The sequence below is a fragment of the Diachasmimorpha longicaudata genome, chromosome 18 (assembly GCF_034640455.1).
Source record: "Diachasmimorpha longicaudata isolate KC_UGA_2023 chromosome 18, iyDiaLong2, whole genome shotgun sequence".
Taxonomy (NCBI): Eukaryota; Metazoa; Arthropoda; class Insecta; order Hymenoptera; family Braconidae; genus Diachasmimorpha; species Diachasmimorpha longicaudata.
In genome coordinates this window covers 65,453-85,443 of record NC_087242.1, presented here as the reverse complement: position 1 = coordinate 85,443, position 19,991 = coordinate 65,453, and the positions used below count along the sequence as shown (strand labels likewise).

Genomic DNA, 19,991 nt, shown 5'->3' with positions numbered 1-19,991 from the left:
AAAACAAAGAAACAAATATTTATTAAAAAAAATTTTTCTATCTAAAAACTTGAAGTTAAAATGTTTTTGTTTAATTTTGTTTTTTGATTTCTATTTTATAATTTAAAACTAAGGGAAAGAAATTACAGGAATTGAATAAATAAATGAAAAAGAAAATATTTTATTGATTATTTTTCCCATCCAAATCTTGGCCAATAGGGTTGCACCATTCGACGTTATTTTGTATAGTCAACACGGTATTTCAGCGGAAATTCTTGGAAATTTCACTGGAAATTTTGTATGTTGCTTATATAAAAAAAAACAAATGATGAAGTAACCCTCAATTGTATCTGACAGATTAAATGGCAATTCGTTGAAAATTATGTCTCATGGTGCAATTCTATCGACCAAGATTTCGATGGAAAAAATAATCCCCCGAATACCACTCGAACTTCGAAATTATCTGATATTTCCCTCAAGGTTCCCTACAAACAAATAAGCTCGTCAAGTTTTCCAGAAAAATCACTCGCGCTTCGCGCTCGTGATTTTTAAACTGGAAAACTTGACACGTTCATTTGTTTGCAACGAACCTATCGGGAAATATCCGATAATTTCGGAGCTCTTGTGGTATTATATGCGAAAATTTTGTTTTTTATTCAAAAAAAATCTTAAAACTAAAATACTGCACGGTGAGGGATCTGGTTTGAGTAAGTGCAATGATTGTGGGGGACTGGTGCCGGTGAGGGGGGTGAGGAAATTGAGCCGTGAGAATACACTGAGGCACACACGTGTCGAACGTATCCAGACTATTTATTATAAAATATACGTTGATAAAATTACAAAAGATAATCATAATGAGTGGTCACTGAATTTACGAGTGTATAATGAGAACAATCTTCGATTAAGAAACCGAGAACTGTTTGTTCGTTTAGAACATTCGAAAGGTACACTAGAGCACAATGAGGTACTTGTTGTCCCTACGATGTCCAAACGATGAGAGAGAGATTTTGGGAGAGGTCACGGTCGAGAACAATCTAGATCGAACACACGTGACCCTTCCGATTGGTCAAAGGGCGTGTTTCCGGGGTTGATCTCTCCGGAAAGTGGCGCCTCAAATAGGCACAAATGCCAAACGACCCCCTGGCAACAGCGGGTTGTTTTGGCCAAGGGTCGAGCGGTCAGAGGTTTGGCGAGCGCGGGGGGAGGGAAGACTGTGTTTAGCTGGATCTCCAACAAAAAAAATTTGACAATGAGAAAAAAATTTTTTTTTGGTTAAAAAAACTCAAAATTGATAATACATTAATTTATTTATTTTGTATAAATCTAAGCTTAAGGGGGGGGTGAAGGAGGGGCGTCAGTTCCACTGCTCTAGGTCGCAATCCTCCTGGGTCAGGTCGTGCTGGGCGAGCTCCTCCCCGAAGAGGGTCCTGAGCGCCCAGGCGCCCTCCACGTCGTATAGCATCTGCTCGCCCTCGGCCTCCAGGCCATGCGCCTCGCGCCTCAGAGCGCCGACCCACCGCGCTCTCGGGGTGTCCGGGCCAACACCACCCTCCCAACGAGTTCCGCGCTGAAACAAAAAAAACATACATATTGTATATAAATAGGAAAATGAGGGAGGGAGGAGGTATTTTAGGAGAGCAATAGACAGATGGGAATAACAGGAAGGGGTTAGAGGGAATAAAGGGTCTTGCCTAGCAATAAAAAAAGTCAAGACTCACCGTTAATGCAACAAAATTTATGACATTTATTTCAGCTAACCAAAAAAAAAAATACAAAAATGTTTAATGAATTTTTAAGCCGAACGGTTACTGCGTGATAACGGGATAAAATCAAGACTCTGGAGGGCCAATCCTTCATCATCATTGCCGCTTCCATCCAATTGCATCGCAATTTGATCAAGCTCTTTTTGACGCTGCGTTGGAGTGCATCGCACTTCGTAATCGTCCTCGCGATTACTTTGCTCTAGATTAGCGCCCAACGCCACAAGAACGGCCTCAATTTCCTCAATAGTTTTTCGCGGTTCTGAAACGAAAAAAAATACAAGATTAGCTTAAGTCCATCTAATCTAAAAATTCGTGTAATTGATTGATTAACTATTTACTTGTAAGGGTTGAGGCCGCGGAATTTAATGGTCCATGCTGCGCATGTTCACCCTCGCGTTCCAGGATTAAATTAATTACTGATCGAGGGCTTGCAATGATCTCGATCGATGAATCCAATTCCACCATGGTTTCAGGGATCATATGCTTCGATGTGTGGTCCTTGGATCGATTTTCTTTTCGGATTCACGTGCTCTAAATTGTCTTTGTTTTTCCTTAGCTAGTTCTCGGCGTTTTTCGCGAGCGTTAAAGACGGCCTTCTTTTTTTCCGCGAGTTTTAAACGTTTTTCGCGAGCCTGTATTTTTTATAGATCCTTTTTCTTATCAATATAATTCACTTGATTGAACACATCAAGATCTTGTTGTAACATATTAATTCACAACTTTTTTTCCTCTGTGCTCACTTGCACGATATATATATATATATATATATATTCTCAGGCGCATCAATTCTGCGCTGTGCTATCTGCACCAGATTCAGGGCAACACGAGCCCAACAGTTAATGGGTCAACTGCCAACAGCTAGAGCACCGCCTTCAAGACCATTCCTGCATACTGGAGTGGACTATGCAGGGCCACTTCCAATCCTGAAGTGGAGACCAACGAACGCCCAACCATCAGCGGTTCATATAGCGGTTTTTGTGTGTTTCACAACCTCAGCTGTTCACCTTGAACTGGTCAACAGACAAACAACGGATGCATTCATCGCAGCATATAAACGATTCACAGGAAGGCGAGGCATTCCAGCTATCATGTACAGTGACAATGCAACGACATTCGAAGGAGCAGCCAACGAACTCAACAGACTATACAACCAAGAATCTCCAGATAACCAACAAATTAGAGCTGCTCTTGCTTCCAACGGAACCCAGTGGAAATTCATCCCACCAAATGCTCCTCACTTCGGAGGCAAGTGGGAGGCCGCTGTAAAATCAACAAAGTATCATCTACGACGAGTATTGGGAACAACAATGTTAACATACGAAGAGCTCAACACGATCCTGATACAAATCGAGGCCTGTCTCAACTCAAGGCTTATTATTCCGATGAGAGATGACCCAGATGACCTTCAGGCTCTTACACCAGGGCATTTCCTCATCGGAGAACCTCTTCAACTACTCCCGGAGCCATCTCAACTCAACACAAATATCAACAAAATCACACGATGGAATCTGGTGACCCAGAAAATACAACAATTCTGGTCGAGATGGTCCAGGGAGTGTCTTCAACGTTATCACTCCATCTACAAGTGGAATCAACAGCAACGCAACATCAAGGTGGGAGATATGGTCCTGATGATCAATGATGATCTCCCTCCAGCACGTTGGCCACTGGCGCGAGTCATTGCGGTAAGGCCAGGAGCTGATGGACTAGTGAGAGTCGCAGAACTGCTCACAGCAACACCAGAGGTCCCAACGAATCCAGATGGATCACCATCAACACAGAACATTCGGGTTCAACGACATCATTACACCAGACCGATAGCAAAACTTTGCTTGCTACCAACGGACCCAACACCAGCAGACCAACAAGATGACAACTAGAGATTACCATCAACAGAGGATTCATCACGCCTGATGAATGCGGGCGGGATGTTTAAACTATACCTAAAAAACGCCCCCCAACTCAACGACAAGTGATCGATGAATTTCGGATACTTCCGGGGTTCATCGGGTCACTGGTCATCGGTCTCGGTCACCAACTTGAGACCCCCCCCAAATCAGTCTTACAACGTATCTCCAACGTACCGGTCAACGTAATTCTATAATTTCGCATTTATCAACGGCTCTCAACTACAATTAGAATATCAACGATCCAGGATTTCACACGGGTGAAACCCAACGAACTTTGTGAAACTTGTATAGTTTTTTACAATTAGTGACAATAAAACCACGAAGTTTTTATAACTTAGTGTCGTGTGTCTTCGACTGCATCTCATTACACCAATCCCAATTTTTCCGACGCCCGACCACCCAAAATCACGTTCCTCAACTAAACATTGTTTAGTTGAGGAACGTGATTTTGCGAGAGACGTTGAATAATGCGAAAAGGTAGAATTACGTTGACCGGTACGTTGGAGATACGTTGTAAGACTGACTTGGGGGGGGTCTCAAGTTGGTGACCGAGACCGATGACCAGTGACCCGATGAACCCCGGAAGTATTCGAAATTCATCGATCACTTGTCGTTGAGTTGGGGGGCGTTTTTTAGGTATAGTTTAAACATCCCGCCCGCATTCATCAGGCGTGATGAATCCTCTGTTGATGGTAATCTCTAGTTGTCATCTTGTTGGTCTGCTGGTGTTGGGTCCGTTGGTAGCAAGCAAAGTTTTGCTATCGGTCTGGTGTATTGATGTCGTTGAACCCGAATGTTCTGTGTTGATGGTGATCCATCTGGATTCGTTGGGACCTCTGGTGTTGCTGTGAGCAGTTCTGCGACTCTCACTAGTCCATCAGCCCCTGGCCTTACCGCAATGACTCGCGCCAGTGGCCAACGTGCTGGTGGGAGATCATCATTGATCATCAGGACAATATCTCCCACCTTGATGTTGCGTTGCTGTTGATTCCACTTGTAGATGGAGTGGTAACGTTGAAGACACTCCCTGGACCATCTCGACCAGAATTGTTGTATTTTCTGGGTCACCAGATTCCATCGTGTGATTTTGTTGATATTTGTGTTGAGTTGAGATGGCTCCGGGAGTAGTTGAAGAGGTTCTCCGATGTGGGAATGCCCTGGTGTAAGAGCCTGAAGGTCATCTGGGTCATCTCTCATCGGAACAATAGGCCTTGAGTTGAGACAGGCCTCGATTTGTATCAGGATCGTGTTGAGCTCTTCGTATGTTAACATTGTTGTCCCCAATACTCGTCGTAGATGACACTTTGTTGATTTTACAGCGGCCTCCCACTTGCCTCCGAAGTGAGGAGCATTTGGTGGGATGAATTTCCACTGGGTTCCGTTGGAAGCAAGAGCAGCTCTAATTTGTTGGTTATCTGGAGATTCTTGGTTGTATAGTCTGTTGAGTTCGTTGGCTGCTCCTTCGAATGTCGTTGCATTGTCACTATACATGATAACTGGAATGCCTCGCCTTCCAGTGAATCGTTTATATGCTGCGATGAATGCATCCGTTGTTTGTCTGTTGACCAGTTCAAGGTGAACAGCTGAGGTTGTGAAACACACAAAAACCGCTATATGAACCGTTGATGGTTGCGCGTTCGTTGGTCTCCACTTCAGGATTGGAAGTGGCCCTGCATAGTCCACTCCAGTATGCAGGAATGGTCTTGAAGGCGTGGCTCTAGCTGTTGGCAGTTGACCCATTAACTGTTGGGCTCGTGTTGCCCTGAATCTGGTGCAGATAGCACAGCGCAGAATTGATGCGTGCACTGACTTTCTGCCACCAACGATCCAGTATCGTTGTCTGATATGAGCCATGGTGAGTTGAACTCCTCCGTGGAGTGTTTTCTGGTGAGCTTCGTTGATGATGAGCGTTGTCAGGCGAGATTGTCGTGGTAAGATAATTGGATGAGTCTCGTCTGGATCAAGCAATGAGTTCTTTAGTCGTCCACCAAGCCTGAGAATTCATATATATATATATATATATATATATATATATATGTCATGGGACTCGCGTAAGTACTGAACAAACTTAAAAATTCCTCCTATCCGCACACCGCGATCTTTGGCCAGTCGGACCCAACGACGCGACCGACGGTACCGAGACTCGTGACCATATCTAACACTCACAGAATTAAATACAATAGACATGGACGGCGCGTCAAACGAAACCACCACGGGAGGACCGACGGAACCGGTCAACCGCGAGACGATAACAAGTAACCCGACGGCAATATCATGCGTAGCAAACACGACAACCACATTCACTACCTTACAGTCGAGAATAACAGCAAGTACGGTCGCAAGTACATCTAAAGGTAGACCGAATGAGGGGAAGGGAGGGGAAATTCTTTGTAGACACGGGAGCTGATGTCAATCTAGTACGATCAGACAAACTCAGTCCGGAATTAAGGATAAATCGTGAAGAAATGATAATTATCAAAGGGGTTACACCGGGGAAATCGAGAACGATAGGGTACGTAACTCTGAACCTAGAAGGAACTGAAGACAAATTCCATGTCGTCGATTCGAGTTTTCCCCTTTCAGAAGATGGAATGCTGGGCTGGCCATTTCTGAAAAGCAGGGCAGTCAAAATTGACTACGGGGAAGACACCCTTACAATAGGGGAGGGGATACACACGTTTTTAAATACGGAATCAATTTCCCTTCCGCCTAGGACAATTAAATTAGTCTACGTCAGAGTAGGTAAATTCGACGCAGAAGTCGGTTACCTCCCGCGAAGGGACATCAAATCAGGGGTGTACTTCGGGGATGCGATAGTGAAACCTAGGGAACGTGTAGCTTTTTCATACGCGAACAATACCCGGGAAACCGAAGAACGATTTAAAATTCCATTTGTCGACTTAGAAGAAATAGAGTCAATTGCAACGGAAGCGGAAATTAAAGCATTCAGCGAATCAGAGAGTTCGGAAAACCGGTCGGACAGAACCAACAAAATAATGGAAATGCTCCGGCTGGAGGGTCTGGATGAGGAAGAGCAGGAAGAGGCAGAAAATTTAATAAGATATAATCCTTGGGTATATAAGCTTGATCACGAAAAACTAAAAGAAGCCAAAATACCGGGATATCAATTTAAACTAAAAGACGATGAACCCGTCGTAGTCCGACAATTCCGCCTGCCCTTCCACATCAGAGACAAATCTAAAGAAGAAATAGATACCATGCTGAAAGCCGGTATCATCGAACCCTCTGACTCACCGTATAACTCGCCAGCGTGGATGGTTGCGAAAAAACCAGGCCCCGACGGAGAGAAACGGTGGCGTATGGTAGTCGATTTTCGTCGACTAAACGAAAAAATGGTCGCGGACGCATACCCACTACCCAATATTACGGATATACTAGACCAATTAAGTGGCATGAGATACTTCTCAACATTCGATTTGGTATCCGGATTCCACCAAATCCCTCTAGCCCCGGAGAGTCGCCCCAAAACAGCCTTCTCAACCACGGGAGGACACTATCATTATACCCGAATACCAATGGGCATTGCGAACGGTCCACCAGCCTTCCAGAGGTCAATGGACGTAGTATTATCCGGACTACAGGGGGCAGGCTTATTTGTCCACATGGATGATATAGTCGTCTATGGAAAAACTTTACAAGATCACAGAGAACAATATAAATCGTTCGTGGACAGTCTCCATGATGCATAAATGAGCCTGCAGCCCTCTAAATGTGAATTTTTAAGGGAAGAGGTAGCCTTTTTGGGGCATTGCGTCAGCCACGAGGGAATAAAACCTAACCCCAAAACAATAGAACCCATTTTAAAATATCGAAAACCTAAGGATAGGAAGGGAATTAGACAATTTATCGGATTGGCGGGGTACTATCGGAAATTCATGGAGAATTTCGCGACAAAAGCACGCCCCCTCACTGAACTCTTAAAAGAAGAGGTCCCCTTTGAATGGGGAGAAAAACAAGAAAAAGCATTCACAGGAATAGCCCGAGAAATAACGTCATACCCCATACTACGGCATCCAGATTTTTCTCGACCGTTCATCGTCACGACCGACGCATCAGATTATGCGGTTGGGGCAATCCTCAGCCAAGGCAAGATAGGCGAAGATCTGCCTATAAGCTACGCCTCGCGAGTGATGACAAAACTAGAAAAGAACTATACAACAACAAAAAAGGTACTCCTAGCGATAATATTCGCGATTAGGCAATTCTGACCATATTTATACGGAAGAAAATTCACCCTGATAACCGATCATCAACCACTAGTGTGGCTGAGGTCAACAAAAGACCCAGGGGCCCAATTACGTCGTTGGGCTAATGAATTAGAAGAATACGATTATGAGATCAAATATAAACCGGGAAAATTAAATCTAAACGCGGACGCGCTATCGCGAAACCCGATACCTGAGGAGACAGATGACGTCACTCAGGAGAAAACCGTCGCAATCATAACCGGAATGAACGCGCAAATTTGGGACGTAGAGGTCGGGGACGCGATATGGTACACTATCAGACCAAGTGGCCGAAGAATAGGGCCATGTGTGATCGAAGAACTATGGTCAGATAACAAAGTACTGGTCATGCGCGGCGATAGACCAGATATCGCTCGGGGGGAAAACATTGTTGCAGTGAATACCCCCCCGACAGATTGGAACACAAGCGAGACCGGGATTGAAGCGGTCTCAGCTTACGTCGACATAAAGGTCGGTGATATGGTATGGCACAAGAAATTCTCACCATATCACACGGTGGGACCACACGAAGTTATCGCACTCCTTTCGCCCGACGTAATTAAGGTCAGAACAAGGAATGTCGATACACACGTGTCAAAATGCCGAGTCGTCTCGGTAAACGACGAGCCGAATAAGGGTCCGAGATCGACTTCACACGGAAGCCAAGACGCCGCTCAACAACAGCCACCCCAGGATGACCCCGGTCAACCAATAGAAATCCAAGAAAACCGCCCGACAAAAAGGAAGCGAGGACGCCCACGAAAAATTCCTGTTAAACCAGGGATACGAAAACGGCCCTCGAAATTACCAGCAGTTAAAAGAAAAAGAGGACGACCGCGGAAAATCCCACTCGAAAAAATATCTACAGAAGAGGAAAATATTGCAAAACGCCCAAAAAGAAACACGCAACCTCCTCAGCCAAATGAAGAACCGGAAACAGAAAGAGAGAGCTCTAACCTCGGAAGCGAACCCGGAAGTATATTCGACCCCACACAAGAGCCAGTACCAACGTCAGACGAAGATATGGGTCGACAAAACTACCAAGAAAAAAACGCAACAGCTGACGAGGGAAACGAGACGACACTCGACAACCAAAACGAGATCGATGTGCTAGAGAAAGGCGGAGAAAACAGCAACAATAGTCATCACAGAGAACCACTGGATGACACAAATTACGATGCATGGGAGCCGCCGACGGACGCTGATAACAGCGAGGGAGAAGACCCCCCTTTCGTCGACAACGAAGAGCCACCAGAGTATCAACTTTCTGAAGAAGAAGACAACGAGTCTGTCCGACACTCTTGAATGCACGTGACGGAAGAATAACTAAACTTCGCATTTTTTCTCCCAGCATCCGGAGAGCCGGATAACGCATGCCTTAGGGTATTAATCGAAAAGGAATGGATACAGGCGGAAGAACTGACGTCACAACGGTGTCAAACGGAAGAGGTAATTAAAATAAAGAAATCCGACAAATGGTGATTTGGCCTGGTCATTAAAGATGACTCAGAGGCAGAAGTCCTCGAGGATAACATTAAACGAGCCCTAGAAATATTTCTGGAGCTAATAACAGCCGAAAATATACAAATAATAAGAATGGCGCACGACTATGATTGCCTATCGGGACGATCACCAAGAACAATCAGAACGACCCTGAAGGAAAAAATACGCGGAACCAACATACAAGTAATATTATGCGCAAGATTACTCGAAGTGCCGACTACGGAAGATCGCATTTCCATCGTTGAAGAAAAACATACATCAACGATAGGAGGACATAAGGGTATCACTAAAACCCTATACGGAGTGAAACTCCAATACTATTGGAAAAACATGTCCCAAACGGTCCGAGAATACGTGAACCTCTGCCAAACCTGCCAACGCAAGAAGCTAACGAGGGAGAAGGCCCGCCACCCCATGATCATTACCGACACACCAATCGACGCGTTCGAGAACGTGTCTATGGACATCTATGAGCCCTCCGGCAGGAGCTACAGGGGATACGCATACCTATTGACAATGCAGGATTGTCTAACGAAATACGCCTTGGCCGTGCCATTGAGAACGGAACGAGCGGAAGACGTAGCACGGGCTCTCGCACGCAAATTAATTTGTACATTCGGCGCGCCACAGGCACTCTTGTCGGACAGAGGCACAAATTTTACAAGTCAAATCACCGCGGAATTTTGTAAACTATTTAGAATTCGCCACCGTCTGACTACCGCGTACCACCCCGAATCAACCGGATCCCTCGAACGCAGTCACCATGTCCTAACCGAATTTCTGAAAACCCAAATCGGAGATAGCGGCGACTGGGACAAATGGATAGATAGGGCGATGTTTGCGTACAATACGAGCGTACACGAAAGCACGGGATTCACCCCTCACGAGCTAGTTTTCGGAGTAAAACCACGCGTACCCTCAGCAAGATCGATCGAGGGAATCGGAGGCAAGCCCTATCGCGTATTATTCCAAGACCTAACCGAAGGACTGAAAAGAGTACGCGAACAAGCCCGGATAAACCTCATAAAATCGAAACAAAGATCCAAAAAAATATTATGACCGAAAAGTGAGGGAAATACCGCTTCAAGTAGGAGAATATGTTTGGCTCCTAAAAGAGCCTAGAACGGGAAAAAGGGACGATGATTGGAAAGGACCTTACCGTATTCTAGAAATTTTGGATCACAACAACGTGAATATCCAAATGGAAAGGAGACCGAAAATCGTGCACCGCGACAAACTAAAGAAAGCCCGACTCAGGGAAACCGAAACTCGCCCCGTAAACCGAAATTAGAAAAAACGAAACAATGAAATATCACCCGAAAGAAAATTTCTGAACAAATAAAAAAAAGATATAAAATAAAATAATAACTCACCATAAATAAAGAAGAGGCATCATCTAATTTGGCAGCAGTTGACTCCGGAAACCGAACTGGAGGCGAGCTGGATGGGGAAAGAAAAAAAACAACAATGAAATTTTCAAAAAAAAAATATATATATTAAAATATTTTAATAAAAAAAAGGTAGAAAAAAATATAAATCCTGGGGCAAACCAGGGAAGGTGACTGCGATGGCCGCACCAGAAGAACCAGGAGGATTCCCTCAGCCTTAGACACCGCGAATACGATCCTGAAAAGAAAACAAAGTATAAAAATATTGGCAAAAACAAGGATCACGATCAGGAGATACAAATAAAAAAAAAACAAAAAAAAAATAAAAAAAAAAACAGAAAAATGGTGCAAACTCATCGCTTTTCTGTTTTCAGAACTTCAACAGAATGTCTCTAACAAAAAAAATAATAATAATAATAAAAATTTATTTCTTCCCAAACTAAACGCACGAGAACCCCTTCCCATAAAGCCTTCCCCCTCCCCCGATCCCCTACTCGCCGCGCTCGAACAGCGCGAGAACCATCGCAAACGAAGCACCACTGAAGGATGGGATGACGTGGGCCGTCCCTCTCCTTCCCGCGGTCCCCTACTCACCAGGCTCCCACTTGGAGGAAGAAGCGGATGACGTAGGCCGTCCCCCTCCTTCCCGCGGTCCCCTACTCACAACGCTCCCACTTAGAGAAAGAAGTGGATGACGTAGCCCCCCCCCGCAGTCCCCTGTTCACCACGCGTTGCAGTCTTATTATTAATGGACCCCTCAATCCCCCCAAAATTAGAGCCGCCCCTTTTAACCACAATATTATAATTCCCATAATCATTAATTGGAATAAATACATTTAATGTTAACAACCCCTGCCCCTCTTTATCTCATATTTGACCCGTCCTAATAATTAATAATTAGACGAAAAGGAGAATGTAAAAAAAAAAACAAATTAATTAATATCACCTCCGAATAACTCACAAACAAAATAATCATGAATTTACCAGGCTTGTGTATAGCCAAACCAAGATATTTAAATTATTATGCCATAAATAGGCGAGCCAATTTACCGTAAAATTTTCACATTTTTTTTCTCAAATTATATATATTTAAAAAAAAAAAAAGGAAAATAATAAAATGACTTACCGATGAAAACACCGCCGGTGGAAATAAGCTCATCCCCATTTGAAGATCGGGACGCCCTGCATTGCATCCCACGATGAGGCATTCTCCACAAATTGAAAAAAAATCCTCACAAAAATATTAAAACCACACCCAAAAACTTCACTATTCGTCAAGTGTCACCAAACGACTGGTGACACACACGCCCCGCAATTGCGACCCGGTAACCCGACACCCCCCCTCCGGAAGAGCTCCATGGGCACCAAGAAAGACGTCGGGCGGCGACCGATATCGATACCGAGAAAAAAAAAATCACAAATCAATCCCGCTGGCGCACCAACGACGATTATTTCAATTTTGAAATTCCCTAGAGACACCCCTCGTTCATTGTAAATTTACATTAATTCGTAAGATTAAGGTATTTAGAATTGTGAATCATTATTTTTTTTCTTTAATTTCCAATGGAGATGATTAACAAATGACGAATGGATAATTTATGGCCATCTAAGTACCATAATGCGTTTGTTTTTCGTCATTATTCTCCATATAAATTTGAACCTAATGAGGGTAGCGAGAAGATGAGTGGAATTGGGCCCAGAAATGATAATACGGATAATTATCGGGTGCTGAGAGAAATTTTACGGGTTTTGGGGTAGAGGTTATACATTGATGCATGAGAAATATTGCGTATTTTACTGGAATATAATTCCGAAAATTAGAGGGAATAAAGAGATGGGGTGAATATGTGCGTGGGATGTTAGAAAAAAAAATTTATTAATTCACTTTGGTGATTGCGGAGATATTTGAGACTCATTTAAAAAAAAAAAAAAAAAAAAAGACTTTGAGAATATTATTTATCGCTCTCAGGGTATTTTTAATGGATCAACAGTTCTAGTAACTATTGCACCAGAAAATTTGGTCATCTGAACTTGTTAAAATTTAAAAAAATTAAAATTTATCAAAAAAAAAAAATAACTCATCACTTCGGAAAGGCGAAACTTCATTGGATTGATAATAATAAATTATAGTGTTTTTTTTGGATAATGAAATAATTATTTCGAACTGATCACAGCCCCATTAGTTGTAATATGTTATATAAATATGTTACCAGGAAATTGAATACAGGATCCCGCATGATCTCTACCTCTGTCAGGAATATATTTTAATGTTTTCACATTTTCAACCATCTGCTCAAATTTTTAGAGTTATTAGTCGTTTCGACTTGAGCAGTAAAATAGGTTGATAAATGACAAAAATCGGGATACTCATATCACATTTCGCCCGAAAAATATTCTTATTTCTGACTGATGAACTGTAGAGTACAATCAGCCAGGAATAAGAAGGGGAGTGAAGGACGAAACGTAAAACAACAAAATAGCCGTGTATACTTGGATGTTTCAGGCTCGCAGGGAGACCGGAAACTCTAGGCGTGGAAATCACACGATTAGAGGGAGGAAACGGAATCCTAACAACTAAATATGCGAATCTGCGAATCTATCACACGGTGTGGAATATGATTACATATATCGACGTAACAAAATTCCTAGAGAAAAAACAAATCTTCACACGACACTGGTTGGGAATGAAAGGGATCTGTACCCAACTACGAGGCAATTGTAATTTTGAAGACCAATTAGACCAGGTAATTAATCGGCTCGATATATTAGACGGTACTCATCGACACATGAGAGAATTGTTAGCAGAAACACTGGAGAGATCGAAACGAGCGGTCCTCGGATTTGTCGGGAAAATAAGTAAGATTCTTTTCGGGACAATGGACGAAGATGACGCGGACTATTACGACCAATACATAGAATCCCTACAGAACACAACTAGGGAAACCCTAGCCCTTCTGGCGAACCAAACACACATCATTCAATCCGAATTCGAATCAATTCACCAAACTATTCAAGGTCTGACTAAAGAAATTAAGACCTTGAACGCGACGGTCTACGTAGCCATCGAAAACATCCTCGAGCGTATCGACACTATAGGGATTAATGGGAAAATGGCGAGCCTTATATCAGCTTTCGATGCGGAACTGAGTCAATATGAGCTCGACACCCAAATGCTGATTAACGCTATCCTATTCGCGAAAAGAGGCTAATTGCACCCGTCAATTATGTCGCCAGAAAATATCGTGGACGCGGCTAACGAAGTAATTCAACATAATCGGGGGGCGGAGTTCCCGGTCCCCCTAGAAATCCCATATACCACCGAATTATTAAAACTCGCGGATCTGACGGCCTATTTTCATAAGGAAAAGGTCGTATTCGCCATCACGATACCTATACTTGAGCTAACAAAATATACCGTGTATAGACACCTGACGTTGCCGACAAAAATTAATAATACCTCAACGTCTCTAGTGGCCTTTATAACACCAAGTTATCCCTACACCGCTATTTCGGAGGAAGCCAACACGTATCTCAAGCTTGACAGTGAAGACATCAACCACTGTAAAACGGGAATGATCGGCCTTATATGCAAGACCGCACGACCCTTATACGAGGTCAATGGGAACACGGATTGTGAGGTACAAATGATCTCCAATCCCCGTTTTTCGAGCTCCGAAATATGCGATGTACGGGTAAAATCAATGGACCGAACATATTGGGCCCGAATAGGAAATTCCAACACATGGGTTTTTTCCGTCGTCACGGAAGACGAAATACGGGTAAAATGCACAAGACACGAACCCGCCACGATCATCATTACGGGAACCCGAACAGTCACTCTAGCGCCGGACTGCGAGATCCGATCGCGATCCGTCACGCTCACCCCATTCCAAGAACTGACGTCGAAGTTCGACCTCAAATTCGTGAACAGAGCCGTCTTCGACATCCCGACCCTACTAAATAAGACAATACGCGGACTCGGACCGAACAATTTGACGGAAATCTTAGGCGATATAGGCCTACTACAAACGGTACAGGTTGGACAGAACGACGAGGACAGCGTCACAAGGGACAGTCTCGGGCTGCAAGTCATTATCGATAAAGCCCGAGCGCTGTCCAAACAAGGGGACACAAACAGAAGACTGAGGAGGGTTAAACACGGGTTAGGATACGCGGGGATTTCGCTAGGAATTCTTGGGGTGATTACCGCGGCATGTTGGAAATTCTCGCTATGGTCGAAGGTCGCGACGCTATGTGGGGGAGTTAGGTTTTGTTCAGGTACTCGAAACAGGGAGAACGAGCCCCACCGACCGAGAACCAGGACCCTATCGCCGCAGGCGCCACCACGACGACCACGCGCGAGAAAAACAAACCAAGAAGTACACCTTCCGATGAAGACGCTCGCTCGAGGAGTACGACCGGGGCCTACAGCCACCATCACGGAGATTGTGGAGCTGGACGAACACTTGGAGCCTGTCGAACCAGGTCGCCCAGTCGAGACAGCCGCCCCCCTCACCACTCAGCTCGCGCTGATTCCCCAAAATCGAGTCACGCACACCCAACAATATCAGGCCCTTCCGATGATCAGCGGGCCGCCGGAACGAACAGGAGCTCAGGGTTGGCAGATCGTCAGCCCATACTGGAACGGGGAGACGTCTTACTCCAGACCACCCCTCCAACACGACCTGGGAGGATGGTAACCAGCAGAACCAACCCCGAAAGCACCTATGAACGACCTCGCTAACTTGTTCTTACGCTTATCCGAAAGGAGTTAAATACTGTTCTTGATAAAGATTTTAGCAATAAGAAAAACTGTAAGGGTCCGGTCGATAGGGATAGTTTTAAATTTGCTCATATAGCAGGGATTTTGGCCCTTATGGCAGGGAAGTTGATAGCCCTTTTGGCATAAGCCGAGGCCCTTAAGGCACAGACTATATTAAAATTCGTTTCTCTTAGTTTAGTACTATTGCCACCTGATTGAGAACCAGGGTAGCAATAGTTTTATCAGGGGAGTGTGACGTATTGGCCTCCGCCAATGCGTCGTTTTTTGAGAATTGACCCCCAGACATTGGTCAGCAGTCCCACGGTGTCTTGGAGACGCTGTGGTCAGCTGCCCCGGTGTTTGGAGGATCGGTTTACTCCCTGCAACGCCATTTGGACAAAGGACTGAACAATCCAACGGATGTTTAGACCATTGTCATCACCCAAGTGACGTCACAGCAGGGATCGAATGAAGCAGTTTCAGGGCTTTTGGCACGTCCAGTATACTGTGTGACTGTATGAGTCTTGCGTCAATGATGACACACGACAATATTGGTGCAAAAAGCCGTGGAACTGCTTAGATCAGCGATTTGGACTTGGAGGAGATTTAGAGACTCGCAGAGAGCACAGATACCTTCCAGCAGCAGACCAGACAGGGTCTTCTACTGCTCGTAACCGCGCTCCAAGTCCAACTCATGAACATCTAATAACGCGATACCGGCCCACTCGCGCAAGGAGTGTATACAATTAAGAGCAAATATATACATATTTAATAAATTCCGCGAGTGAGGTTATTTTGTGTTGTTCCCAATCCGTCACCAAGACACCCCTCCTAGAAGAGTGAACCCGAAGGGCTCTCCGAGATCTAGCCGGACGCGGCACGACGGCCCAGGAGAAGGGGACAAGACACAGAAGTGTCCCATCACCATCAGTCCCAAGAGGGGATATATAAATACCAGCTACTAGCAACCGCTAGTAGCATCCAGAAATATATATATATATATATTTCTGGATGCTAGACTGGGAAATTCAGTATCATTTGGCTATCCAAGGCACCATCACGGTGGATGGACAAGCTCTAAACGTCACAATATTTATATTTTTTGGGTTTAAAAGTTCCAGGCTGATAACCTGATTGATAACTGGATTTTCGAAATGAGTTCACTTGACTTGATGTCACTTTGACGTAAAAAAGGTAAATGCAGTAAAATGATCTGACTGGGTTCCTTGTCACATCCCTAGTTTAGAGAAGGGGCTAAGTTTTCCACGTCATTTTGAAAATTTGGCGTTGGTGGGGGGTGCTTTCAATACCTGAGGAGGAAAGATTGCTCGAGTTTTCCTTTTTTCGCCCCCCACCTGGTTTGCATTTGGTGGCTATTGAAAGGAAAGGTCAATGATTGGTCCATTTTCCTTCTTGTAGACCAATGTCTCCTCCCCCGCAGGGAGATAATATTCTTCCTCACACACCCTAGAGAAGTGACACCAATAGAGTTTTAGCCCCACGCTTGCTTTACGTAATCTTGTATGTTCTATGCAGTCGAAAAAAACCATTGACTTCGACATTTTATATAATAAAACATCACTATTGTGCACAATTGTTTTGGTAACCACGGCCAAAGTTTTTGCATTTTTCGCGTATTTCCTTTCATTTAATAAATTCGCGATTGCAATGCTTCTCACGGATGGAGGATTATATCTCATTTGAAAGTTTGATTCGATTTCTTTATTAGATTCTGCAGGTTCTTCATTGTAACTGTTCAAAATCCCGCGGTCAAACGTCAGGATGATCTACCGGATGACCTTGGCCAATCACCTTTGACCATCGTAACGAGAGGTCGCGATCGATCTCGGGATCGTTACGATGATCAGTACACCATCAGATAGCAATCGGACAAGACGCGTCGTCAAATCAACGGAATTCCACCGGGGAATTATCAGCATGAATTCGGATAACCAAGGGGGTTGGAACCGGGAATTATCAATCGGTTTATACAGTCCACTCTTACCGAATAACTTTTTAACAACTCGGAGTGCATATTGTGTGTATTTATTTTAATCAAAATAAACCGGCTCTTCAACACACCCGGTGCCTAGTTATTCACCCTCCGGAACTTCCTCACCCACCATCCCAACCGGCCCATCAATCCCACGGCACATCAAAAATCAAACAGTAACATACTTTAAAAGTCGTACACATGTCTATGCCCTCATCTTGAGAGTGTATCCCTGCGATATTTGATATGGATTTTATTCTATGTTTCACCAAGACATTTATATTTACATATGCATGAAGAATTAAGAAGGACATCTTCCACTTCACATTCCAATCCTGACCCTCTCGCGATTTTCGGCGCTTTTGCTGGAATGCACATGTCATCATTATCTTCACTGTCTAGGTCATTGTTTTCTGTATATTTATCGACACGTACGCGTACGCTTTTCTGACAAAATTAAGGCTTTTGCCGTCCCTTATACGACTTGCGATCCGCGAGATATTTTTTGAGGCTTTCTAAAGCGTAACTTTCAACGTTTTTAGACGTTTTTACTATTGCAATGCCTTTTAACGAATAACAACAAAAGCGTCGCTCGAAGTAACAAAAAAAAATCGGTATAGGCGGGGTGTATGGTGAGAGTGGGGGTAACGGGCAACAGACAAAAACCGCGAAAGTAGGGCGCATGTGTGACGCCGCCGCCGCAGAACTCCCTCCGGTGGGGGATAATGTGTGACGGCTATAGGTCTGTCATGTGCATAGTGGGGGATTTTGTCCCCTCCACTCTCATACGCAGCGCTATAAACCGCGGGTACTCGCGGTGGATTTTATTCAGTCGTCCTGATTTCATCCAGTCATTTTTTCACCATGGATAGTAACAAACAAAAGGGATTCAGTGATGCTGAACAGCATATGGTACTGTCCCAAGTTATATCTGTGGATAGATCAGAGGCAAAGCAAATTCGTGTCGGCTTACAAGTTACGTGTTTTGGTCAATTCGTCCTGGTTGTACAATTTATGGGCGTACGCCCGAAACGCGGAATATTGCCAATGACACGATAAGCAAGGAGCCTTTTTTTCAACGATTTGAATGTCGTAACCGACTACTTTGACCGTGAGAAGTTTCATCACAAGATCAACCACAATGTACCTGCGAAGGAATTTGAGGTCATAAACGTGAAATCCCACCGTAGTTTCGAAAATCCCTGCGTGACCTTTGTTCGCAATGATGATGCAAATCAGACTCCCATAATGATGATGGGGCAGAGCATCATTACATTGAAAAACAGGGCTGCGTGGATTAATCAGTGGCTGCATTTCTTGGAGAGCTTGCCGCTCAAGGAATGTACGGAATCGCTTGTACGATCAATTACAGGCATTGCTATGAATTATATGGAATACAATAGTATGCCTGCCACGGAGGGTCTTTATCATCGCATACGCGAAAATTTCGAGGAGATGTATCTCATGGCTCGCGATGATCTTCGACGTACAATACCACACGAAAATCTCGGAAATTTGTATCAATTGTTTGGAGAATTATTCCATAATTCCTTCAATTATTTGGATAAATTCGCGAGAGGGGCTTACAGAATGCCCTCATATTGAAAAAAACAGGGTTGCACTCCGGGAGTGCAGGCAGAAGTGAAAACTTGAACTTATGGCGCGTTGGGCAGTTTTTTGGGTGAGCATTTTTAGGTGCGCTCGCGACATGAGAAATTGTACATAAAAAATCAAGTTTATCAAAGCAATGTGGGTACTTTTTGAATGGACATGAAGTATAATAATATCACGTCCCTAGTGAAGTCATCTATCGAGTTTTTTCTTTTTCCTTTTCGAGCGTCATTTGAATCATCCGCATCCATTTTCAAGACAAATCTATAATCAAAAATAAAAATGTCGATTTTTTTAAAGCTATAATCGTAGCATATATATTTTTTCGGGTTTTCCGGCTTTCCCATAATTTTTAGCGATTTTCCGAATGCCGATTCACGTTCCTAGTGAAATTCTCTAATAAAATGAATATATTTTCGATTTTTCAGGTTTAGCCAACTTTTGCGGCTATCCGATAATTTTTAATTCTTAGCTGCAATGAGCAGAGTTCATATTCCTAATTCCCCAAAATTTCGAGATTTTCTGTAATTTTATAACAATTTATCAACTTCAAACTTTAAATGCAGCGCCTTTTTAAACGCTAGCGCCAAACTTATATTCTTGAAATGTAACTGTTAGTAAAACAGGAAGTTGTCTCCCTAGCCGAAGAAAGAAACAGCTGATACATACCTATGCGTATACTAATAGTATTGTAAACTATTGTAAACATATATGTACCCCACGTGTTTCTCATTTTTTAGATAATTTTATTTAATAACGTGTTGCATTTGTTTATGTACGTAGCAGTTGTAATAATATATACAAAATATAGTAACACTATAGTATACAAAAGCAC

At 43.7% G+C, this 19,991-nt stretch overlaps 2 protein-coding genes across 2 annotated transcripts; both read right to left on the bottom strand.

The window, feature by feature from the left end:
- Nucleotides 1-1,052: 1,052 nt before the first annotated feature.
- Nucleotides 1,053-12,453, bottom strand: LOC135171175 (uncharacterized). Its single transcript, XM_064137549.1, has 4 exons — nt 11,917-12,453; nt 10,953-11,028; nt 10,776-10,842; nt 1,053-1,546 (listed from the first exon to the last, which is right to left on the bottom strand). Exons 1-4 carry the CDS (start codon nt 11,996-11,998, stop codon nt 1,334-1,336), a joined length of 438 nt encoding a protein of 145 aa, XP_063993619.1. The 5' UTR covers nt 11,999-12,453; the 3' UTR covers nt 1,053-1,333.
- LOC135171040 (uncharacterized) lies at nt 1,772-5,518 on the bottom strand. Its single transcript, XM_064137328.1, has 3 exons — nt 5,463-5,518; nt 2,081-2,374; nt 1,772-2,001 (listed from the first exon to the last, which is right to left on the bottom strand). The coding sequence occupies exons 2-3, from the start codon at nt 2,220-2,222 to the stop codon at nt 1,772-1,774; spliced, it is 372 nt and encodes a 123-aa protein (XP_063993398.1). The 5' UTR covers nt 2,223-2,374; nt 5,463-5,518.
- Nucleotides 12,454-19,991: the final 7,538 nt, after the last annotated feature.

Bases quoted from the DNA above. Each gene is read 5' to 3' on its own strand.
- LOC135171040 (XM_064137328.1), bottom strand. From the start codon at position 2,222: ATGATCCCTGAAACCATGGTGGAATTGGATTCATCGATCGAGATCATT. The intron at 2,002-2,080 runs GTAAATAGTTAA...TTTTCGTTTCAG, and splicing joins CGCGGCCTCAACCCTTACAA to AACCGCGAAAAACTATTGAG.
- LOC135171175 (XM_064137549.1), bottom strand. From the start codon at position 11,998: ATGCCTCATCGTGGGATGCAATGCAGGGCGTCCCGATCTTCAAATGGG. The intron at 10,843-10,952 runs GTTTGCCCCAGG...TTCCCCATCCAG, and splicing joins CATCGCAGTCACCTTCCCTG to CTCGCCTCCAGTTCGGTTTC. The intron at 1,547-10,775 runs GTGAGTTATTAT...TTTTTGTTTCAG, and splicing joins ATGCCTCTTCTTTATTTATG to CGCGGAACTCGTTGGGAGGG.